General features: G+C 38.3%; 1 protein-coding gene across 4 annotated transcripts in view; it reads left to right on the forward strand.

Moving 5' to 3' along the window:
- Positions 1-25019, forward strand: part of ATP2B1 (ATPase, Ca++ transporting, plasma membrane 1) — a 60691-nt gene extending 35672 nt beyond the window's left edge. The window contains exons 7-22 of one of the 4 annotated variants that reach the window (XM_014963627.1): positions 715-753; positions 1503-1664; positions 3263-3477; positions 4610-4852; positions 7225-7466; positions 10190-10427; positions 11343-11522; positions 11606-11693; positions 11997-12103; positions 14023-14214; positions 14388-14601; positions 14730-14941; positions 16805-16912; positions 18783-18965; positions 19286-19437; positions 23550-25019. In XM_014963627.1, the coding sequence (XP_014819113.1) occupies positions 715-753; positions 1503-1664; positions 3263-3477; positions 4610-4852; positions 7225-7466; positions 10190-10427; positions 11343-11522; positions 11606-11693; positions 11997-12103; positions 14023-14214; positions 14388-14601; positions 14730-14941; positions 16805-16912; positions 18783-18965; positions 19286-19437; positions 23550-23562 (2588 nt within the window). In that variant the 3' untranslated portion in view covers positions 23563-25019. Of the gene's footprint in view, positions 1-714; positions 754-1502; positions 1665-3262; positions 3478-4609; positions 4853-7224; positions 7467-10189; positions 10428-11342; positions 11523-11605; positions 11694-11996; positions 12104-14022; positions 14215-14387; positions 14602-14729; positions 14942-16804; positions 16913-18782; positions 19440-23549 lie in introns of all 4 variants that reach the window. The other 3 variants (XM_014963625.1, XR_001414281.1, XM_014963626.1) reach the window with 3 other exon arrangements.
- The last annotated feature ends 936 nt before the right edge of the window (positions 25020-25955 follow it).

Here is a 25955-nt window from a genome sequence, read left to right on the forward strand (position 1 = left end):
TCTTTATGATTTCTTATTGAACTCCATTTCTGAGTAGAGGTAGGAGCTCTATTTTATTATGAACTTGAACTATTTTCTTAGTGGTGGAATATTGGGATGTTGCCAACAGATTATGTTTGTGCTTGCGTAAATAGGGTTAGCATAGATCCAGTAATCCAGCGCTGTTCCTCCATTAAGCTTTGGTGTGGATTTATAAATATTTTATGCTACAGCAGCTTCTGCAATGTTGTACAAAAGCACTGATTTTGGAATTGAGATCCTACAGTTCATTTACAGTAGTAGTCAGATGCAGATGCCAAGTGTTGGAAGAACAGAAAGCAAGACTGAGGCCACTGGAATCAGTTTAATTTCGCAAATTTCTTTCCTAGAAAACTGTTTAGGCAAGCCTTTTTAAAAGCTTTCCTCACAAGAAATAAATGTCTTTATCAGTAATTTGTGCATACTTAACTATGGTAGCATAACACTGTGGCAGTCTTTTATTGGAAAGGTATAAAAAAAAACCAAAACCTGATGTGAAGTGTTTCTGTGAGTTGACTTAAACTTTTAAAGCCTCAGTTACATCAATCCTCTGTCTCCAGTTTGTTAAACATTTTTTTTCTAAAATTCAATTGCTTATTTCAGCATATGGTAATGTATGCATTATGTATAAACATAAACACTGGAATGAAGTCTGGATGGCCGATTTAAAACACAACTTGTTCCCCTCTCTGACAGGTAAAAAGCAAGATGGAGCTGTTGAAAACCGTAACAAAGGTAAATGAGGGTTCTCTGATCCTTTCTTGCACATCACTATTTTCTGAGACTCAACCTGGGGAAGAGTAATTTATTGCCAATTCAAAATACAGTAGGGTGGTGAGAAACAAAACCAACTAAAACCACCTCTGCCACACACATGCACCTCCTTTCCTTCCAGGCTCAACTTCACTCATGACTCCTGTATCTCCTGCCTCTGAGGAGCACGAGGAGGGTGGGGAATAGGGGTTTTTGGTCAGTTAATAACGCTTGTCTCTGCTCCTTTGTTCTCATGTTCTTCGCCTGCTCCATCGTGGGGTCCCTTCCACCGGATACAGTCCTTCATGAACTTATCCAGTGTGGATTTTTCCCCACACAGTACAGTCCTTTATGAACAGACTGCATAAATGTGGGTCTCCCGTGAGCCACAGCTCTTAACAGTAGCCTTCACCAGCATGGCCCCTTGACAGGCTGCAGCTTCCTTCAGGGCATAAATGCCTGCTTTGGCATGTAGTCCTCCATGGGCTGCAGTGTAGATTTCTGGTCCACTTGTCCTCCTCTCCTCCCATAGAGGACCACATCTGCCCCACCATGGTCTTACCCATGGGCGGCAGCTCCACCGCTGCCAGCACCTTGGCACCTACACCCAATACGCTTGTTTAAATACAAGGTACTGGTGTTTAGTGAAGGCTGGTGTTATTAAACTTTTGGTGTACCGTTGATTTTAGGCACTCCTCAATGACTAAACTTTATTTGATCTTAACTTCTAGCAAAAGCTCAAGATGGTGCAGCCATGGAAATGCAACCACTGAAGAGTGAAGATGGTGGGGATGGAGATGAGAAAGACAAGAAGAGAGCAAATCTGCCAAAGAAAGAAAAGTCGGTTCTTCAAGGCAAACTCACGAAGCTCGCAGTTCAGATTGGCAAAGCAGGTATGATGCATTAGTACCCTCCTTGTGTTGATGTCACAGATTTGAATTGGAACATGCATAGTTTGTAAGATGATAACTTAAGTAGCTAGCCTTGACCAGTTTGATTATTTTAAGCACAAAATTTCATTGCATGCAAGGGTGCTGATGGCTTCTCAGACTGTGTCATATGGATGGCTTTTATTTTTCCTTGATTTAAATAGATTTGTCAGCTTCTGGAAGAGAAAATTCCAACTTCATAACATTTGAACAACTGTTATGAAAGATGTTTTTAGATAAGATTTGGCATTTAGTGATGTACCTAAAGAACTATAAATTGAGTGAAGTCTGGAAAAAGTGCTAAGGGTGACCAGGTTATCTCTGGTACTTCCAGAGCCTTAGGAATTTCCACTTAAGATACGTCTTGCTGGTATGTAGCACTTTTATTGACTTTCTACTATTCTTTAGCCTCTGTCACTCTTCTGTCAATTAATATTCATCTGTTTTGTCAAAACATTTGGTAAACTTGTTTCTTGAAATTAGATTAAAACAACAATGAAGTTCAGTGTAAACTTTAGGCTATATTATCTTGTATGTAAAGGTTTAATTCAAATATTCTAGGATTTGTTTTGGTCCATGTAGAATTGTTGAAAGATTTATGCTAGAAGGAACTTCTAGTAGTCTTGTAGCCAATCCCACAGCTTAAAAGGGGCTGAAGTCAGCCCCTGTGTCAGAAGACAGTTATGGTCTAAGGACAAAGCAATTCAACTTTTAGCTTTAGCACTCCGTGGTTATGTATAGCAATGTTAATTTTTCAGAGAAACTTGTACTAGCAAGTGTTGACTAAGTCCATGGAAAGTTTAGTATAAAATGCTGTTCTTATCAAACAAGTTTTTCACATCTTGCATAAGTAAGAGCTCTTGTTTTCCTTTAGGCACCTTTTGACCCATTGTAATTCCCCGCATACCCTTAATGCTCGTCTGCTTCATGGATGCATTTTTCTGTCCTCCTGCTCTGGGACGGTGCACACACTGAAGGATGTTTCTATGAAAAGCTGACACTTCAGTGACTTCTATTCCTTTATTCCAGCCAGGTTCATCTTCCTTCACTGTTTTCATGTGGTGTCTTGAGTGTGCCACTAAGCTTGCTAGCAGCAGTTCTGATTTGTCTTCCCAGTTACTCCCAGTTCATTGATCACTCTACTTAGCTGCCATATATAATCCCACCTTCAGCAGGAAGCAGGGTACAGACTGTCAGCAGCTTTCTTTACTGAATAAGTCTGCAGTACAGTTATTGAAGGCCTGCTGAATTATTTCAGTTCTTACTCTGCTTAGTTAATTGACTTTGTGTCCTGTTCATAATTAGATCTACACTTTTCAATTAAATGGGAAGAAAAAATAGATTTTTAGAAATTTCTAGGTGAAATGCACAAGAAAATACTTGCACTGGAAGTTGGAACACCTTTGAGAGCTACCTCAATGTTTCCTGACTTGCCTGTTTAAAATCTTGTTTATAAGCTAACTTCTATGAAGGCAGAAGTATTTGCACTTGAATTATCCAGAGTCTGTATTGCCAAATATTTGATTTAATTTCTGAAAACTGTTTATTCTCTTTTTAACAAGGTTTGTTGATGTCTGCAATCACAGTCATTATCCTTGTGCTATATTTCGTAATTGATACATTCTGGGTTCAGAAGAGACCGTGGCTTGCTGAATGTACACCAATTTATATTCAGTATTTTGTGAAGTTCTTCATTATTGGAGTTACAGTCTTGGTGGTGGCAGTACCAGAAGGTCTTCCACTTGCAGTCACTATATCTCTGGCTTACTCTGTTAAGGTAAGTGGCTGGATGGGGGACCAAATTTTGAAGGTAGGCGTTTGCATTTATCAGCTGTAAAATCTCAGTTGAGAGATGCTGCATCACATATACATAACAGCCTGGGGAGAAGCTTTTTTTGTTTCTCTGAAATCCGTGAGAAAGCTTACATAGTTTTTTTTCTTAATCTTTGAATGCACTCTGACACAAACAATAAGCAGTAACAACCTGTTGTCACCAACTAAAGATGAATGGGTCTAGCTCATAACATTGTAGCATTTGCTTATAATAAGTAGATGTGTTAGAGTTTGTAAATAACAGGCTCTTCTGTAAACCTGAACTTCTACTGAACTTTTGTGTTAAACAACTACTACAAAAGTTTCCAGATTGATTCTCCTTGAGGACGTGACTACTGTAGTATGTATAGCTTTTTATTTATTATACAGCATGTTTTTTAACTCATGCTCTTTGTTCTTTTGATTTTCTTATTGCTTTAGCATGCTGGGACTGTTTATCAATCTGAAAATCTAATTGTAAAGACTATGGCTGTTTAAGCTGTGTTCTAAAACTTAATAACTTACGGCACTACCTACTAGCAGTGGCCTTAGTATTGTATCATTTGAAGTTATTCTGCCTCTTTGAGCTTAAAATACTATCCAAAACCTGTTAACAAAGTGATATTTGACCTATGGAACTTGTGTAGTCCTCACTATCTTAGCTGAAAAATTGGGCTCCCAGTTTGTGTTTAATTTTGACTCTAGCACCTTTGAAATATATATCTCATGATTTTCAAGTAAGTCTGTAACATAGCTTACTTGATCTTTCTTGTAAGCAGAAAGACTTTTTTTTTTTCATGTTGTATCTGGTAAAGCTCAGTCTGTACCTGTCTGTCTATTTCTAAATGTCATCATAAACTAGTTGCTCATAACAGTTTGAGTGGTCTCAGTAGTCAGTGTGATATGCAGATGCAGGCAATTAAGACCGTGTTTATGAACCTTGTTCAAACTGAAGTTTACTGTGATATAATAGCCTTAAAGGAATAAAGGCTGAGTGTTTTCTGTAGCTGCCATGTAAGACTGGAGACCCTAACTAAGAATTTTTGAAATGTGAAAGAATGGTCATGGATAGCTGCTGACTGCTTTTATTTCCTTAGAAAATGATGAAAGATAATAACTTGGTGAGACATCTGGATGCATGTGAAACAATGGGCAATGCAACAGCTATTTGCTCAGATAAAACAGGAACATTGACCATGAACAGAATGACAGTGGTCCAAGCCTACATCAATGAAAAGCATTATAAAAAAATTCCAGAACCAGAAGCTATTCCAGAGAAAACTATGGCTTACCTTGTGACAGGAATTTCTGTTAATTGTGCTTATACTTCCAAAATACTGGTAAGTGAATTTTCTTCATTCTAATTGAGGTAACTAAGTAACTTACTCAAAAGAAGTAAATTGTCTGGTGGCCCCACAGTAGACAGTAAAGTGTGTGTGTCAAAATGCAGTATAAGGTATTTCGTACCTGCTGTGAGTTGCTCGCTCTTCAATTGAGACTTGACTTGAAAATAGCTTATTTCAGTTAAAATTGATAATTCAAAGATACACGCTCCAGAAGATAACTTCCTTTAAGGTGTGTCTGAATTTTGTTTTTTAAAGTGAGGCTGTTTATACCTTACTTGAAGAGCATCTTGGCTGGATTTGAGTGGTACTTTGAAGTAAACATGTAAGAGTAGCGTAACATTAGCTGGAGTGCAATGAGAAATGCAAGCACAGTTGAGGATTTTAATGGATTCTTAGTCCAGATATCGTTGTGTGAGTGTGTAGGCTTTTGAGTTGTAACATCGTTGTCCATGCCTTGCTTGAGACTTCCAAAATATTGTGAAATAAAACTAATTTAACGACTGTTAGGAATGTAATGACTGTTACACTTTTTATATACTAGGCTATTTAGGACTCTTTGTGTGCATTGTATTCACCAACTCCAAACGTAGGTTCCTTGCTGTAGTTATTCCAAAATGTTGTGTAACTTCTATTCCTTAAGGCAGTAAAAAGAATAATTGGGATTTAGGTTAAAAAACCAAATAAATTAGCACTGCAATATTTAGTAGAAGCCTCCACTATGAATGCTTTTGTACAGGGATGGCAGTAAAACCCCAGTCCAAAACCTACTTTTCTGCCAGTAAAGATGGTACCTCAGCAAGAATTTTCACAATAGCAGGTTCTTGAGGTGGTACATCAAGATCACCAGCACAGATTTCTCTGAAGCAAGACTGAAATACTACTTATAAGTTAGAGCATGTGAGCAATCTATTTTCTGAGGATCTTTTTACAGAAAAAAAAAAGGTAGCTGCATGTAAACTGGCCAGGTCCTTTACCACTGCAGTTTTAATCAAATTACATCCAGTGCAGTGAGCGTTAATCTGTTTTACGGAATCACAGAGGGCTGAAAGGAACTTCTTGAGATCTTCTGGTCCAGCCCCCTTCCTCAAAACAGCGTCAGCCAGAGTATGTTGCTCAGGGCTATATCCAGTCAGGTTTTAAGAATCTCAAAGAATGGAGACTCTGCAACCTTATTAAATATTAGACAACCCTTAGAGTAAAAAGGTGTTTCCTTGTGTTCAAATGGAATTTCAGGAATTTCAGTTTGTACCCATTGGCTGTTGTCCCCTCACTTGGCACCACTAGAAAGTCTGGCTTGGCAGTCTTTACCCTTGCTCTGCCTGCCTGCCCCATTCAGGTGTTTACTACATTCTGGTAAGTTACTCCTCCAGAGTCTTCTCTTCTCCAGCCTGAACAGTCCCAGCTCTCTTAGCCTCTCCTCATATGTCAGGTGCTCCAGTCCCTTTAGCATCTTTGAGGCCCATAGCTGGACTTGCTCCTGGATGTCCATTGCTTTTGTGCCAGGGACCGCAGAACTGGACATCTTAAACCGCCCATTAAAAGTGAACATTTTGAAAATGTGAGTGTGCAGTACAGCCAATCCAGGATCTTGCAGCCCTGAACGATGAAAATGGGCCACTGACTTATGATTAATATAGTGCAGCTCTAGTTGCTTGAGGCAAGTCAGGCTGAGTAAGTGCTTCTGCCATTTTTGCTACAAACTACACCGCAGTGCTATATAAGCTGAGAAATAGCTTGAGAGAAATACTACTTTACTTTGAGCACTAGTATGTGCATATTCCACCTTGCTGAGATTAGAAACTTGTTCTGGTATTAAAGGGTTGGAAACTTGTTCCTGAACTCTTGCCAGTTAAATAGGCCATGGCCTGGAAAACGGAACTTGGAGTGGGACTTAAGAAGCTTAAAGACTTAGTTTGTTCAGTAGAAGGCTAACAGGTGATGTGTTTGTAGTCTAAGTCATTGTGGAAGAGTTATTACAGGAGAGAATAATTTAGCAGAAATAATACCATTTAGCTTGCTTAAATCAGTTTAAGTAAACTTACCTGTACTTTTAAAATGCAAAATGATTGTTCAGGGACTACACTCAGTTAACCAGATAGATGTTTTAAGCAATGGAATATGTCTTTTAGAAAAGTCATATTGGGATTTGATACAAGCTTAGTGTGATTTTTTTGAGTCTGAGAAAGGGACTGAAAGACCCTAAACAGGTACAGAAGAAGCTACTTGGAAAGGCCAGGAGTCTGACTGGCTCATGACTCAAAGGAATTTCTAGAGTAATCAGTGCAAAAGTGAAACTTCCCCATCCCAGAGCTAAGCTTGGCCTCAGCTTCTCTGTTTTCTAAATGCTGTACTTTTTCTTCTTGCAGCCTCCTGAAAAAGAGGGTGGCCTACCACGTCATGTTGGAAATAAAACTGAATGTGCCTTGCTGGGATTGCTCTTGGATTTAAAACGTGATTATCAGGACGTAAGAAATGAGATACCAGAAGAGGATTTATACAAAGTGTACACCTTCAACTCTGTTAGAAAATCTATGAGTACTGTGTTAAAAAACTCTGATGGCAGTTTCCGGATATTCAGTAAAGGTGCCTCTGAGATAGTTCTTAAAAAGTAAGAAAAACTACTGTTGTAATTCAGCACTTAAATTTGGCTAAATGTTGTGATAGGTGAGGAGACTGAAGTGCTAAACAACACTGTGCCATAAATCTGTAAAACGTTCTGTTACCTGTTATCAAACAAGTGCAGCCATTCCATACCCGTATGATTGCAGCCAGCTTCCAACCTTGTCTCCCTCAATTGTTTGACTTTCTACTGTAAGGTGGGCAATTAGCATTTCATTTACTTCAATTCTCACACCTCAGCCCCACCCTCCAAAAAAGAGCTGGTGATTTATTTGAACTCTGCTCTGATAAAGGAAAGCATCTATGAATTGATCTGTTCTCCAGTTGAAGTATTTAAGTTTTAGGTGTGATTGGTCAAAATGCTCACTTATCTTCCAGTGAAGTCCCAGCAGCTGATATGCCTTGGTTTCAGGAAGGATTTGCCTTTGAAAAGTGATTACTTTTAGCTTCAAAAATACTATTCAAGTTGGTGTCCAAATTGATGATTTTAACAGGAGGTTGAACTTGACCAGTGGAGAAACTTAGGGTTTTTAATGTGACAAAGCAAATTGCTTCTTTATCCACTTGCCCATCTATAGAGGATTTATTAGACTGAAATTAGACTATTAGTCACCACTGGAACAAACCTTTAGGTGTGAAGAAGGCTGTGGTAAGGCCTAACTATGTGAGGAGAGAAGTCAAGCATGTATGCGTCATGTTCTCTAGGAACAGCAGTTGTAGTCAGTCTGGTTTTGGTTCGAACATCAGACTATTTCTAGTGTGAGTAGCGCTTAGATCATGTTCAGTTTACCTTTTTGCTTGGTACTAGCCCCCAAAATCATTCTGCAGGAACTAACGCACTAAAGAAAACCGATGAAATCTTCCTTGTCCTCAAGTTAGTGCTGACAACAAAAGGTCAGTCTTTAAAGGACTCTTGTTCCTTTTGATATGGAACTTAAATGTGAGTTTTTTCATAGCTGGATTTGAAGCCAAGTCTCACCAGTGAATAACTATGTCTATATTTGCATTACTTCTTCCTTCAGAAATATTTTGTACCTTATTACCTTATGAGCAATTGAAGTGTAGAAACTGCTAGAGCTCATTCAGTCCAGGCTCGTGGTCCACTTGGCTTTGTAACTGTGATAAGAAAATAAATAATAAGGGCATTTGGCAAAGAACAAGAAAACCTAGACTGATTTGGATACTACATGAATAGTTGTAATTCCAAAACTATTTCAGAGTATGCACTGACTAGGAAAAAGTCCTAGCATCACAGATCACTTTCTTTACCTGCTACCTGTGCAGTGTCAGAAGTTAATCTCAGAACTTGTAACTGGTTTGTCCATTGTACTGCTCATTCTTTATTATAACATGTACGACTGTTCTTGGGCACTGAAAGTTTAAACAGGAATGACATGAGTGAGTCACTAATAAATGTAAAAAAAAAAAAAAATGCAGCAAACTCTTTCAAGCAGAGCAGTATTATTCTTCTTTATTTAAAATATTTGACTTGATGGTGAGTTTCAGTTAAATCTTTACGTAAAACTTACTGGCTTCGATTTAGTCATCTTGGAATGCTTTGAATTTATCGCAGGCTTTATGGTGGCAGGTAACACAAGATATTCTCAGTGGTTGCTGACATTTCAACAGATAAAACGAAATCAGGAAATTAGATAGACTTCAAATTTCAGTTATGATGACTACTTTGAACCTTTAAGTTTCATTTTAATTTCCTGGCTGAGGTGGGAACCTTTTTTACATATATTGCACCTGGGAATTCTCTAAGCCCTTGGACTAAACACTTAAACCTGCCAGAAGTCATTTTTAAAATAGTCATAAATTCTTACATTTTTTTTTCGGTTCCACCTTAGTACTAATTTGTAAAACAAATGCTTATGGCATTGCTTTATGGAAAAACTTTGTTAAAGACACAGATAAAGAAGAATAATTTTATTGTTCAAAGTATTTGGTAGTTTTATGTTCATGGCATCAATATTGGTAAAGTACATATGCTGTCTATGCAAGCAATGGCGTATTCGGCATGAGAAACATAACTAAAAGAGCATGTGTTGAAATGCTAGAGTACATAGTGTGAAATCTAGTCTCTTGTACAAACATTTAAATCAGATTTAAGTATTTGTTTTTAATTTAATACTTTATATTAAGAACTCTATGCCAGATGCTTTCTGAATTCTCTGAACTTAGATTGGGAGGAGGGGCAGGGGGCAAACCTTACTACACTTAAGGACAGCAGTACCAGAGTTTGCTTTTAGTGCTGCAAGTTTAGTGCTTACAGCTGTGTAAGCACCACATGCACGTTCTGGAAGCAGACTGTACTTCTGAGACTTGTATAACTGTTAACAAGGTAGGATTATTTTGTTGAACTTGAAACTGGGTTGACTGACTCAACCAGTGCAGGCACCAGTCTGTTTACATACAATGGAGAAACAGATACTTCTGGGAGGTAACTAATGTTTGTGTCCTAAATTCATTGGGCATTATTTTCATTCGGGATGACTGGCTCAGTTAACTCTCTAGTATGTTTTGCAATAGGAAAGAAATGAAGTGCATATGGAGAAGATTACCTTAGAGATGCTGCTGCTGGCTTTTTTTGTGTGTGCACGAGTTGAGTGAAAACAAAGCTTGTGGAAACTTACTGGAGTTGACTAAGAAGCCGTTGCTTGTGCTGAACTTCTGGTTAAAATTTGATAACTCTTAAAATCTTCATTTCAGGTGCTTCAAAATACTGAGTGCTAATGGAGAACCAAAGGTTTTTAGACCTAGGGACCGTGATGATATCGTGAAAACCGTCATTGAGCCAATGGCTTCTGAAGGGCTCAGAACCATCTGCCTGGCATTCAGAGACTTCCCAGCAGGGGAACCTGAGCCAGAATGGGACAATGAAAATGACATTGTTACTGGTCTGACGTGCATTGCTGTTGTTGGGATTGAAGATCCTGTGAGACCTGAGGTGAGGTCACTGACTAAACTGCAGTGATTTTGTTACAGTGGATCTTGACTCATGTTGTTGTTTGTCATGCAGAGAGTACAAGTAACTGAATTGCTGTTGTATGCCTTAAGCATATTTGATAAATGAAAATCTAATTTCTTGGAGGGAAAGTTAATGGAGCTATAAAAGCAGATTAAAACTTCTTAACGTCACTTATGCTGTGTTACTGAAGCTCTGAACAAACTAATGACTTAAGGCGCTTACTGTGTAGGGTCTCAGTAGGTAGAACAACTTGTCATTTTTTTACCACTTGGGAAATTAGGAGTATTCTTTAGGATAATATTAGGCGTTGTGCCTGTTGCCAGCTTCTTGTGGAGAATGATGGAGAGGTGGGTTTGTCACCTGAGAAGTGAGGTAAGGAGTCCGGCTTTGGTTGGGGTGTAAAGAGGGCAGTATTTTTTCAATAGTGAAAGCTTCCATGCCACATGTAAGTGGAACTCCAGTCTGATCTGCACTGTCACCACTTCACACTAGAAGTCATGGGTGAAGTAGCAGAGTGTGAGCTGTAGTTTATTTCACATAATCATAAATGAAAAGCCAGTACTCTACCGTCAATTACTACAGCCTAATCCATCATGAGGATTTTTGTGGTATTTTTGAATACTGCAGCATTTGAAAAATGGGGGGTGGTGATGGGGATACATGACATAACAACAATGCCCTTTTGCCAGAATTGCCATTTGTGTGTTTTTCAGAAAAAGAATTGTGGTAAGCTACTTCTAGTTTGTTTTTTTCCAATGTTCCATAACAACAGTCTTGATTTTTAAAATAGTTATCCTAGATTTGAGCCAAAAACATTCTTTTCACTCACATGACTAGATTTTATTCAGCTAAAGTACAGTCTCTAAGCCCGTGGTTTGTTTTTTTTTCTCACAGGTACCTGATGCAATAAAAAAGTGTCAACGTGCAGGCATAACTGTCCGCATGGTCACTGGCGATAACATTAACACTGCTCGTGCTATTGCGCTGAAGTGTGGTATTCTGAATCCTGGTGAAGACTTCCTGTGTTTGGAGGGCAAAGACTTTAACAGGAGGATACGCAATGAAAAAGGAGAGGTAGGCACACTGACTATGGAAAGTAGATTAGCAGATATTCTAAGTCTCTTAACTGTAAGATGTAACCAGTGCTCTGTTTGCAGATAGAGCAAGAGCGAATAGATAAAATTTGGCCAAAGCTACGTGTTCTTGCAAGATCTTCTCCCACTGACAAACACACTCTAGTAAAAGGTGAGTAAAGGCTATCTGAGCTTTTAAGTAAAGCAAGATTTATTTATTTTTTCTGCTTGTAAGGAAAAAATTCTAGGGCTGAGCAGTGGGAAGTGCCTCTGAGGGTATCTTTGTTTGCCAACTGACATTATTTTTTTTTTCCTACTTGAGAAATGGAGCCAACTAGAACTATGTATTTTAACTTTTTTTTTTAATTTTATTTTAATGACAGAGGAAGACAAAAAACTTGGTTTCTCTTTTAGGTTTAATCTGTGCTGTGTTGTCAATTTTGAACTGTAATACCGGGATGTCATTTTATTTTAGGTATAATTGACAGCACTGTCTTTGAACAGAGGCAAGTTGTAGCAGTAACTGGTGATGGTACCAATGATGGTCCAGCTCTGAAGAAGGCAGATGTTGGATTTGCTATGGTATGTTTTTTTTCAATCTGCAGTATTTTGGAGACTATTTTGATAAAATAACTTAGTGAATCACTTAAATGAAGATTGAACAGCCTTGCTTTTTGATGAGCCTAATATATAACTAAGTTAATGGAGACAATGTATCTCACACTTAATACTAATTACTTTTTTCCTCCTTCCTCAGTCTTCCAACTTTTTATTTGATGGAAGATGTCCTTGTGGCATTTGCCATTGAATAAAACTTCAGATGCACTTTTCAGTCACAATTTTTCAAAACCCTTTTACACAAAGGCTTACTACAAAATGTAGGAACAGAATTACGGATACTGAAGATTTCTGAAATGAGATCTGTTCAGCATAAGGCAAAATGACCTTAGGTGGTAAATAGTATACTATGTTGACTTTAAGTAAAAATTATACTCGAATATGGAATGAGCTTATTGATTTGTTTTCCATGAAGTGAGGCACAGGAACGGGGAGACTGTAAAGAGAGAGACTGCCAGTTGATGTTTAAGATGGCTTGGGAAGCTATACTAAGGAGACATCTCTAGTACAGCTGAAGTAACAGCTAGGATCTGATTTGTTTTGATGGCTCCTTAGATTACTCGGCTTTTCTCAGTTTAAATTCTCAACTACCCTTTCAAATGGTAGCCAATCCAACTCTTGGGTTTAAGTGCTAGTACTAGACAGACTCATGTATGTGGACTTCAGCTTTCTTCTTGCTCTTTCAAAATACTGTAAGATAGGTTCCTCAAGCTTCCTCGTGCCTCAAGATTCCTCTTCAGTCTTAAGCTGAGGAGGTATGGTTTGATGCTAGCAGGTCAGTTTAGTCTTTAAAAACTCACTGTTAAATATTTGAAGGAAAAAAAGTACGAAGACCACATTCCTCTTACACCACATGCAGATCCACTGACTCGGATGCTAATCTTGAAGGGAAAAATGGGAAGAGGAGGAGCTTTCTTGTCATTCTCAAGGAGCATTTTTCAAAAGCATAACTTACAAATTTGACAGCTACACATGAAATGTTCTCTAGACTGTAATGGTTTTGTTCTAACAAGTATCTGTTTTCTGCTATTGTATAGCTGCTGTAGTTGGCACTGTCAGGGGCAAATTTATTTCCATCTTCAGAAACTTAAATGTTTTATGCAGTTGCTGTCTTATGTTCATCTGTGTAAGGAGCTAATTTCTCTAACTGCTTATCTAAATAACACTTAAAATATATTGTCTACTATGTGATATTTAAAGGTATCTTTTGAGGTTTACACGGAGCTATGCAGGTGACTCATTTCCTTGGCAAAATAATGTATCAGGAATAAGGATCATTACATTTGCTATTGAGTTAGTGTTTTTGAAATGCCAAAAGCAAAATAAATATACTTGAAGTAGGTATTACACAGAACTCAGCTTAACTGTCGGGATACTGTAGGAAACTACAGGTGCTTAAAACATAATAATGTCGTATTGCTTTGCAATGTCATATGCAATGATATTGCATAGTCTACTGTTTAATGCCAGTGCTCTTCTGCAGAAGGTTTTTGTTAATGCGTATCGTTCTACTGTGTTAGGAACCCATGCGTTGCCCTACTGCTGGAATCCATATAGTGAACTTGCAAGGGCATAGACTAAACAGTAGTACTGCACCATCTGGTGGCTTTTAACTTGAACAGGGATCAGTAACATTTCTTTGGGAGAACTTGCGTGGTGTCTTTACTGTCAACTCAAGGATTTCTATTAAGGTCTTTATTTCAAAGACAACATCACTATGCTTGAGTAGAACTTGCAAGCAGAACTTGAATCAGTAGAACATTGATGCACTATTTTAATATAAGCACCTAAAGTGAATGCTGACCCAAGGATACAATAATAGCTTCTATTACATAAGTCAGTGCATCCTGTTATATTTCATAGTGTTTTTCTTTTTCTACCAGGGCATTGCTGGAACAGATGTAGCTAAGGAAGCTTCTGATATTATCCTTACAGACGACAACTTCACAAGTATTGTCAAAGCAGTTATGTGGGGACGAAACGTGTATGACAGCATCTCCAAATTTCTTCAGTTCCAGCTTACTGTCAATGTAGTAGCAGTAATTGTTGCTTTTACAGGAGCATGCATAACACAAGTACGTACCAGTGTTGGATAATAAAGGTTGAAAATGGCATGACTGATTAACTGGAATTGAAACTTCCAGTTAACTACTAGTCCAAAGAACATGCCCGTGTTGTATAACAGATGCCTTTAATAGCTGCAACTTGTTCACTTATATTGGGGGGTTTATGTATCTATCTATTATAGGATTCTCCGCTTAAAGCTGTGCAGATGCTGTGGGTCAATCTCATCATGGACACATTAGCTTCTCTTGCCCTGGCAACGGAACCCCCCACCGAGTCTCTTCTGCTGCGAAAGCCTTATGGTAGAAACAAACCTTTGATTTCCCGTACGATGATGAAGAACATTTTGGGACATGCTTTCTACCAACTCGTAGTGGTCTTCACGCTCCTGTTTGCTGGTAAGAATACTGAGGCCTTACCAAGTTATTCTAAAAGTTGTGCAGAGATGTGATCTTAAAACTAATTTTTTATTGTTGTGTGTGTAAAGACACCAATTAAGCTGCTGATAAATGCCTTTTATACACAGGTGAGAAAATCTTTGATATCGATAGTGGAAGAAACGCACCTCTGCATGCTCCTCCTTCAGAGCATTATACTATTGTATTTAACACATTTGTGATGATGCAGCTTTTTAATGAAATTAATGCCCGAAAAATTCACGGTGAAAGAAACGTTTTTGAAGGAATCTTTAACAACGCGATCTTCTGTTCTATTGTTCTGGGGACATTTGTTGTGCAGGTAAGTAAATTCTTGGAGGGTGAGGGGAAATGCACTTACTGCACTGATGTACTTGCTTGGAAATGCTAATCAACTAGTGCCAGGCATTTCCATTCTGCAACGTGAAAAACCTTCAGTGTCAAACATGCTGCAAGTCGCTGCTGCTTGACAGGGTTTTCAGGTAAGCTCTATCTGAAATTGGTAAAAATTGGAATGTAGAAGTACTTATATTTACCTTTTGAATTTTCTAGTCCTTCAATTTGATCTTTGTGTTTTAATCTCTTGATAAAATGTGAAGCTGTATGTTCCCCTCCACCCCCGCGGTCAGAACTCTTCCTCATGGTATCTGCCTGTACATCTGAACGAGAGCTTGTTTTAACAGTTATAGAAAAGTTGCTACTTCTCGTATCTTCTTCATGAGATTAGGACATGCATAAGCTTTACAAACTTAAATACTGGTTTTTGTCTTCCTGATGCAGAAATGAGTTATCTGTATAGATGCTGCTGTTTCAGGTGAAAAACACTGGTGGCTAGGGACCTTCTGTTGGTGCAGACTTGTAAAAGCTAGTTTGTTAACTCAGTATATGTATATGCGAACAAATGAAATTAAGTTATCTGAAATTGATTGAGTTAACACTCACTGAATCTAAAGAAAATAGTTTACAACAGTTTCACTTTAAGTGGCCCTTTCTTAAAGGGCCTTAACTTTTAATTCATCAGAAGAAATAACCAACAAATCAGTATCCTACCTTTTTTCAGAAGTCTTCCATTTTGACTTAAAAGCTATTTCAGACTTAAAATATAACCTATGCCTTAAGTTTCTCCTTAGATCTGGGATTGCATGAAGTTGACCAAATTTGTAGCGGTTCAAGCAATGCAAATGTGTGCACCTCTGCTTCACATAAAGTTAGTTTGCTTGTTATCCCAGGTTTAATTTTTTCTTTTTAGATGACACTTCTTCAGAAGCTACTCTTATTTTTAGGGTTGCATATGCAGCAGAATCTCTGTTGTTGTGCAACAAAGCAAAATATGTAGAAATTGCTGCTGACTGCAACTGTGTTCCCTTTATAAACTTGGTGGACTGAATGCCTTCCCAAATAAGTAACTCCTGAGTTGTTCATCTGAGTGTCTTATTCGGTGTTAATAAAAGAAGATACTCCTGGGCTTTTCGGCTGTCAGGTGTCCTACTTAATGGTCAATACTGCCTCCTTTCCATGCCTGCCCTCTACTTGAATTGTTGATTCTCCAGGGCAGACTTTCATGCATATAATTCCTATGCAGAGCGATACCTTGCTCATTAGGGCCTGTACAGCTTATTGTAATAGGTAAGTCAATAGAAGCTTATTTAATTTAGCTGTTGAGATCTCTGCCCCCTCTCCCAGGCTTACTGCATAGATGTTACACCGTGATGATTTAAAGTCTGACATTTAACACTGATGGAATGCGTGGTAATATTCTGTTGAATTATTTCAGAAATGTTTCATGGCTTGTGGATCTGCAACATTCATTGAAGTTTATTAATCAACTTGGTCCTGAGATGGGTGTTTATGTGATAAATAATCACTGTAAATTTGTAGCATCACATACATGCTGTAATAGTGAAAAGAAGAGAAAGAACTGCAAGTAAAATGAAGCAGTGAACAAGGTTTTGTGGGTGTGACATTTGAAGAATAAATGGATAGTTCCTGAAATTCTGAAAAGCATAAGAAGATGGCTTAAGTTTGGAAACTTGCTCAAACTGCTGAGACAGTGGAAGCGTGTGCTTAATAGGATGGGAAAGCCTGTGTCCTACTACAGAACTGTCTGGAGGGATCCTGAAGCATTAGGGGTTTTTCTAGTAACAGGTCACTGACACATGTTGTTTAATGGTGTTGCTCTTCACAGATAATTATTGTGCAGTTTGGTGGGAAGCCTTTCAGTTGCTCAGAACTCTCAATTGAACAGTGGCTGTGGTCCATTTTCCTGGGCATGGGAACACTACTCTGGGGTCAGGTAAACTAGCTTTTTTTCTTTTATCTACTTGCATTAGAATACTTTACATGGAAAATTAAAACACACTATCTTTAGCACTCAGATCATTCAAGTGGGCTATATGAATAATAGACCAGTTTATATATGACTTTATGAAAAATTGACTAGTTCAATAGCTAGAAAGTCCTTAGTTGGATATTCCTTACTCTGACTCGGTCAATTAGTTACATTTCATAACTAGATGCTATGGCTGGTTTATGTTTAGTAACATTTAACTACAAGCAGCTGTATTAACCTTCTAAATATGAAATTATATCTTTAGCCCAAGAAGTAGTTCCGTAAGAATAGAGATATCATGACCATGTTAATGTCAAAAACATTTAACTTAGTGTTGAATAGTTTTCTTGAAAAATCAGCATTGCTTAACTTTTGAGTATTTTCTTGATTTTAAAAAACTTCCTGGAGTAGCAAGAAACGCAGCAAAACAGAAAACAGCTTTCTCTTTCATCTTCATTTGCATAGTTATGAAAGAATAGAAAGTTCACCCACCTATTAAGCTATTGCATTTTGATTATTTTTCCCCCCTTAGGGTTTAATTACTATTGCATGCACAACAGTGCTTGTAAGCAGCAAGCTTATTTACATGAAACTTTAGAGCTACAGAGTTTTCCATTATTTAATGACATAGTTGTCTAAACTTTTCATACCACATGAAGAGTTTTCCATTACAGTTTCTTTCCTTCCATTTTGTAAACGACACTTCAGGTTTCAGTATAAAATTGATAGGGTGAATTTTAGTTGTAAATACGTACACAGACATATTTTTAAAGTGAGTATAAGCTTTTTAATGAGGTTCTCTGGAAAATTAATTATTTAAAAAAAAAATCAAATAGAGTCACTCTGAGGTTTCAAAGTAGCCTAGAAGAGAATCGAGATGGCTTGAAATACCTTTGACCCAAAGTGTCTTGCAAGGGCAAAGCTTCCCTGCTGCAGTTCATGCTGCTCTGGTGGCTCATTAAAGTCAAAGAGCTTTTGACTTTCTGAGAATAGCAGAAACTGAAGCGTGATGTGGGAGCATTCACAGTAGCAATTTCAGCATAAAGGGCTGTTTATCTTGCTTTTGGAGCAGTCTTTTTCCTCTGCAGCTGCTGAAACGGTCTTCTAGGCTTGTGATGATCAAGGAAAGCAGTCTTGGAACTCATCTGGATCTGCTAGATGGGATGTAGCAAAAGATGATTCCCCTTAACCACATAGTTCACCAGAATAGCCCTGAAGGTGGGAATGAAAAGGAAAGATGGAATGGCCATATGTAGCTCTTGTTTTTAAACTAACTTGTTTAGCTGAAGATAGGTGCTACTAGTACACCAAGTAGCAAAGTAACAGTTTGGGATAAGGGTTTTGGAAACCTCACTTACCTTACAAATGGATTGATGCCTTCGAGGTCACAAAAGAATGCATGTCTGTTCTGTATTTCTGAATTAACTGTGACTACCTTTAATTAAAACTTTGTAGTTCTCACTTGAGGTAATGCATCATGCTCATCAAACTAATGGAGCTCTGAAAGCTCCAGATGCAAGTACAATCTACAGGATTAATGGGTTTTGTACCTTCAGTACTGCTTCTTCCTGGCATAGTCAAATACTGGTAAAGTGGAATTCTTTGTCCCTAGCAAGGATGTTTTATTTTCTAGGTTTGTAGTCCAAGTTTAATTTCACACCTCAGTGGAAGTGGTGAGGATATTCACAGCTTTGCAGCAATTCAGCTCTACATTGATGCCCTCCTTCCATTTACATAATTTGTTTTTTCAACTTTGCCTTAAGTCTGGTATTACATTTGTTATTTTTTTTTTAAAAAAGGATAATTCTGATTCGTATTTTTCATTCATTGTTAGTTGATTTCAACAATTCCGACCAGCCGTCTGAAATTCCTTAAAGAAGCTGGTCATGGCACACAGAAGGAAGAGATTCCTGAAGAAGAACTAGCAGAAGATGTAGAGGAGATCGATCATGCTGAGAGGGAATTACGTCGTGGTCAGATCTTGTGGTTTAGGGGCCTAAACAGGATACAAACTCAGGTATGGTCTTGAAAAAGGTAGGACTCAGTGGGTGTTTTGAGGGAAATCTCTCCTCTCATCTCCAGTCCTTTGACTAAGGTGGCAGTTCTACCTGGTGTGACTGAGATTGCCAAAAGGGGGTATGGATGGATGTGTAATCCCTCAGGGTCCTCTGTTTTCTTCAGCTCTAAATGCAACTCTTGCCTGAGTATCTACTCTATTTAGAAAAAAAAAAGTGCCTTTTTTTCTTTACTTTTTGTGTGTTATAGATGGGATGGTCCTTTCTCTTGTTCTCTCTCTCTCTTGCTGAGCAAGCTGTCACAATCTCTGATTCCTTGCAGATGGATGTAGTGAATGCTTTCCAGAGTGGAAGTACCATTCAGGGGGCTCTAAGGCGGCAACCCTCCATCGCCAGCCAGCACCATGATGTAACAAATATTTCTACCCCTACACATGTAGTGTTTTCCTCTACTACTGCTTCTACTACTGTGGGGTGTGAGTGTGTGTTCCTAAAGTGCATGAAATTAACATTTCCTAATTCACGTACCTAACGTTTCTCATTTTCTCCTTAGTACTTAAAATCATCGTTCAGGCTTTTATAGAGCTCTTCCACAAAGTGGAGTCCTCAAGACTTTTTTTTCTTAGAGGGCTGAAAACAGGTGGAACAGTTTCAACAAAAGACATAAATGTGAAAGCTGTGAGCCTGCACATCCTGTGCCTTCATCCATTCATGTACAGGGGGATTTTTAAAGATACAAATGGGAAAACTGTTGTAAATTTTCGAGTATATGCCTCTTAGGGTGACTTATATATATTGAGTAAGTAAATAAACTGTATAATCATGGACCCAGGTCAACAAAAATAGTTGTCTTGCACAGAACACAAATGATACTTCAGTTAAACAAGCTGATGGGAAAGCAAATGGTGTGTTAAAAATATGTAGTTAGAACATGGAGCACTAAATACATTTTCTTTGTAGCCTGTAAGGAGCTTCTGAGTCTCTGCTTTTGTTGGACTTTTTTTACTGAATAACACAACTTTCTCAACATCAGGTGGCGAAACAAGGCTTCTAAAATGCGTACAAGTCAGAAGAAGCATTTAACTAGCTAATATTAAAAGGAAAAAAGCTTAAGTATTGACTGGTGGAACTTTTACTCAAATCCAAAGGGTTTTTTTCCTCTCTAGGTTCTTCTGGCAACAGTTCCTAAGCCATCAGTGAAAGTAAATTTTGTCTCACCTTAATTGTGCCCTCTTTATCTTCTATAAGTGGCATTTCAGTTTCAGCCTTCCCCTCTGTAGAGGCTAGAGATTTAATTACTCGTGTATGTAGGCTTAAACTCTGGAGCTGGAAGATGCATAGCAGTTGTAGTTGAATACTGATAGCTACTATCTATTGTTGAAAGAGTTTTCCATCTTAATTATATATTACATGTTTGATTTCCTTCTCTAACTTCATAAACAGTGGTTAAACAATTGTTGTTTAAAATAACTCTGAGAGGGCTTCTTTTCCCCCCTGCTTTTTAAACTTTCAGATTACCAGATGGATGAAGACACTTAATTTCAGGAGCTGTCTTAAATGAAATGTTCTCTTCTGATTTATTTTCTTTTTTGGCTTGGCCAGAATTCCTGTGTGAGCTTGCACAAGTATTTACCTCTGTACTTGTTCTCCATCAGCAAGACAGGTATTTCCCTACCTTGTAGTAATATTGAGAAGCTCGGCTCACAAATTCACACACCTCAAGAACCCAAAATGAAAAGTAGATTTAACAGTAAGGATGCACAGGATTGCATCTCCTACTTAAAATGCTAATTAGTAACCTGTATCCCTAACTACACTCAAGAACATTAATTAGACATTCAGAATTCTCTAGAGAGCAACTTCACGCCATGCTGCCATTTGAGCAGAATCTAATGGGCACTGCAGCATTTCATTACATCAAATGACCAATGCAGATACGGAGCTACAATAGCAGAGAACTCGTTTCTGATCCTCACTAAGTAGTAGAGCCTTCTGCTACACCCTCCAGGAGAACAACTTTAGATAATTAATATGTATTAATGGGAAGCAGATGTGTTATTTCATTGTGTCTCTCTTTCGGAGCTGTTTGTTGGAAAATAGTTCAGCTGTTCCTATGAAGTGAGGTTGCAACTCTTAAGCAACCATCTGGCTAGGAGGATTTGGAGTGCTTAGTGCATTCCTTACTATTCTGGTACTAAGATGAGGAAGGCCTGATGACAGTATAAATTACACATAACAAATTGTCTTGTTTGCTCCTCAGTTATGCAATTTATTTATAGTTACCTCTCTCATCTAATTATCTTGAGTAGTTGAACATAAAGCTCCAAAACACTAGATTTCCCCTTTTTAAGTATAACTTAAAATGTTGATAGTCTAGTTTCTGCCTTCATGGCTGGACTCTTTGACGGTCCTGAGTTCATAGGAGTGTCTAGACCACTTGTTCAGGATGCATTCTGCATGGGAATCAAGCCTTTATTGTTGGTATGCTGATATTCCTGTGATAATTACAGCTGTCCTGTTAACCAAAAATTGGTTTCCATTACTGCTTATGTTCTAACCGACCATCTGTAAGCAATGAAAAACCAGTCCCACGAGGCAGTCATATTTCATTTTGCCACATAAATCCATGGCACAGGGGGATGCTACGTGCCAAATAACGGCATTGCAAACTTTCAGTCTGGCATTGTCACTGCTGATTTTTTCTTAGGAAGTGCCAGGAGAGTTGATGCAGCTTGCTGGACTTGGTTAAAGCTCATGTAACACACCAACTCCTTAACAGCGTGCTCCATTTCTTCATGTGATGAACAGGAAAGCACCAGCTGCTGTTGTAATTTTTTTACTTCTCAAGCACATTCATGCTGTTCCCTGTTCTCCCTTTATTGATAGTGATGTCCTCCCCCTTGAGTGTGGTGTGCACCTTCTCCCCCAGTTTCCATGGTTAACAGGGCTCAGCTGGGTACTTGTAGTATAAAAATGGGAATGTGATAGCTTTTGACTAAAATTCTTTGGGCAAGTGCTCTGAGGGATTAGGGGTGGGGGAACCTCTATTTCTAGATGTCAAAGAACAGAGTCAGGACCTAAGCCTTTACCACACTCAGTGATTCTGTGGTAAGAAATTTGTTAATGCATTGCTTTTGCCCTCCTCTGTGTTTATAGTGAGGTTGTTTGGTATTTCTTAGCTGTTTTGGAGTCTGTGCTCTTGATCAGCTTGACCTTCCAGCTTCATTCCTTCACCTGGAAGTCACTTTTTTTTTTTTACTGTCAAGGGACTCTACAGAAGCACTAGTTGTGACACATTTCTCAGCTTGAAAGGAGTCATCTTGAAAGTGTTAAAAAAATGCCTTTAAATTGGACTTAGTCTTTAGTAGAAAAAGAACTTACTGCTACATTGCTGCTTATTATACAATGTACTTAACTAGAGATGTTGAGAACTGAACAGGCAGCCAACAGAAGGGGGAAACTGTCTTGACAAGAGTGTTGGACAGACAGGACACTGTCTTCTACTTAGCCTTATTTGTTTTATCAGTTCAGGAATGAATCCTGAATTCCTGCAGTTGGTCAGGGAAACACGTGGGGTGTGGGAGGAGAAGGGGGAGGGCGGGCAGGTGGTTTCATCATTCAAATTACAGTTTGGAAAGCTTAAATTTAAGTCAACCTGGACATGCACAATTTGCAAAATGAAGCTGTACTTTATTCTGCCTAATTCCACTCTGAAATGTTTATTTATCAATTCTGTAAACTTAGCTTTCTGACTTGAAAAACGTTAATTAAACAATGAAAGGACTTGAACTAATATTTAGCCTGGGAATTTTGTCCATGAATTTAATGTAAACTGAAGACTCGAGCAAAGGCTGATCACCTACTTCTCTCATACTTTGTGTTACTTAGGTTGTAACTTTAAAGAGACTATCCATTGTGGCTACTTAATTGTACAGTAGAGTATTAAATTTCCTAGTTCTGGTCTTGAGTTTCCAAAGCGCTATTCAATAAGGAACTTTCTCTAGTGTGGTAAATGGGTATATACTCGAATATTTACAGCTGTTAACAGTGGTATCCTTTTTTGCATGACTCTTTGTAAATGTCCAGTCATTGTGACATTGGCTTACACTTGCTTGGCTTTTTCATAGTCAGTTGACATCCCAGTTCCCAGCATGAGAATTAGTAACCCTTTTATCCTCTAACTTATTTTCAGCCTTCCCACCCCCCACCCTCCCCACACCTGCCCCAAGTATTCAATAAAACACTCATTGAGATTTATTTAATTTGTGAATAAGTAAAGAATTGTTGGCCTCACTCCTGAAAAATGCTCAGCCCATGTTAAATAAGTGAACAATTCTAGTGCCATGTCTGAATTTTTAGGCCCTTCAGCTTTTTGCAGTACTCTTACAGTTTTTATTCCTACTGTGTAGACTGGCAGTGCTTATCTGAAATGCTCTTCATTTTTTACAGTTTATTGCAAGTTCCACTGCATCACATACAAATCCGATTCACTCATGTCTAGCTGTTTGTGGATTCAAACTCATAATGAACCACGCCATGACCGGGAAACCTGCAGGATTTTAACAGCCTTTTTCCTTTGTTTGCAGATCCGAGTGGTGAATGCATTTCGTAGCTCCTTGTACGAGGGGCTCGAGAAACCTGAGACACGAAGTTCGATTCACAATTTTATGACGCATCCCGAGTTTAGAATAGAAGACTCCGAGCCTCATATTCCCCTTATTGATGATACCGATGCTGAAGATGACGCTCCAACAAAACGCAACTCTACTCCCCCACCCTCCCCCAATAAAAATAACAATGCGGTTGACAGTGGAATTCACCTTACAACAGACATGAACAAGTCTGCTACCTCTTCATCCCCAGGGAGCCCGCTACATAGTTTGGAAACATCACTCTGATTGTAAGCTGAATGTTAACACACTAGCTGCATTGTAAAGAAATTGAAACTGGGTCTCTTCACACATTATGATGGACAAGATGATATTCTTGTCTTGGACTTCAACAGAAGACACACTTGTACGAATGTAGATTTATTTTTTTAAAAAAAAAAAAGCTTTCTGCCAGACTGGAGGGTGCTTTTCTGGGGGTGGGAGTAATAATGAACTCTGACAGATAAACAGTAACTCAGCATAAGTGACCTGTGGATCATCTGTTGTACTTAAGAATGGTCCTGAACAGTGTGTTAGCAGAGCTTTAGTTTATCATGATCCTTTTCTGAGGGGAAGGCTGGGAAGGGCAAGGAGGCCCTGGATCGTTGAATTGATACTTTAATTTCTGCTGTTGGCTGTTAATAATTTGGATTATTTATGTTTATAAATGATACAGATCTGTTTACAAGGTTTGTAGATACTTTTTTTGTTCCTGTTCATAGATGGGAAGCTTCCTTATAAATGATGCAGAGAAAAAAAATACAACAAAAAAACAAAAAAACTAGTCCTTCAAATACTGCTGTATTTTCAGGAAAAGGGTGTTTCTATTGAAACTGTACTAAATTTTGCCTGCAATTTACCTTGTTAAATATTGTAGATAAATTGCTAATACTAATAGCCAAATAGATAACACTAATGCTTTGTAAAAACATGAGCAGTGGTGTTCTAATGAAGTTATGGCCTCTGTCCTAATTAGTTTCTTAAATACATTTACTACTTAATGGTTTTGAAACAACTGTTTAATTTTTAAAAATTTTGAGAAACTTACTGAATAACTTTTGTTCAGAACTTAGTAGGATTGTTTAATGCAGGACATCAATATGTGATGGAACTTGCTTGAAATATTTCTGTTATCTCGGGCAAAATGGATTAAATCAAAATACATCAGAATCTTAGTCCTTTGTTTTTGTCTAAACATGTTAGTTTAGTGCTGTCTTGGTGAACTGTGAGTGGAACTGTGATTTTTTTCTAATCTATAGAATCCTTCATGCAGCATGAGGGCTGTTGGCATTTTGAAAGGTTGTTAGTGGGTAGCATACATGTTCTCCTTTTTGTTTTTGAAACTTGTTTGTAAACATGAATAAATCTGCCCTTTTGTTAAAATAAAATTGCAGCGATGGTTTCTTACAGATTTTTTTTTTTTTCTCAGCTCCTTCACTGGAAACACTGAAAAGTACTGTTTTGTATTACTGGTTAACTTTAAACTGATATTTCAACATGGTAACAGCCCCACTAAAAATAGTACTTTGGGTAAATGGCGTCATGGTGGCTGCCTCCAGAAGGAATGTGAGCTCGGGTACTCGAAAGCCTTCACTGAGCCAAAAGGAGACTCCTTGGGAATGAGTAGGTCTGCCTGAAATCCTGAGACTTGCTGTGAGTACTGTGTAACAAATGTATCCCCGACCACTTAAATGAGGGGAGACTGAGAACTGACATACAGCACCGATGAAAATACATTGTTTTTTTCAGTTGCTTAATATCTTAAGCACCAAAACTGACCTGCTAGTGACTGGCTGAAGAAGTTATGGGCTGCCTCAATGGTATTGTTCAAACAGCGAAGGATGATGGAACAGTACTTGATCTGGTACTTCCTCGTGTTTTCTAGGTCCAATACTGCTTAGAAGAGCAACCGAAGAGAGTAGTTCTAAACTCTTCTTTCTTCTTTTTGCCAGCCCTGTGTTCTTTCAAATAGCAAGTGATTTTTTTTCTTTGCCAAATAATCCAGAATTTTGGACATTTTTAAAGGGGTCCCTTCAAAGGAGAGCAGGAATTCAGTCGGTAATGAGGGAGGAGATAATATTGGGCAAACTGCAGAAGCAAGCAGGTCAGGAAGCTTCAAGTGTCTCTTTCCCTTGTGGTGGGATCATCACATGCTTGGGTTTGTCCTTTAGTGGCTGATGTTGGACCTGTAGCACTGTATCCCACTGTCAATCACTCCTGGATTCACTCTCTGCTATTGTAACTTAAGTAAACACACTGAATTCTAGGCAAGGGGGGGGGGGGGGGGGGGCCTTTGACACTTTGTACAGAAATTTCTCTGACATGTTTCTAGCACTTCCCTTA

Source organism: Calidris pugnax, unplaced genomic scaffold (genome assembly GCF_001431845.1).
Source record: "Calidris pugnax isolate Ruff unplaced genomic scaffold, ASM143184v1 scaffold44, whole genome shotgun sequence".
Classification (NCBI taxonomy): Eukaryota; Metazoa; Chordata; class Aves; order Charadriiformes; family Scolopacidae; genus Calidris; species Calidris pugnax.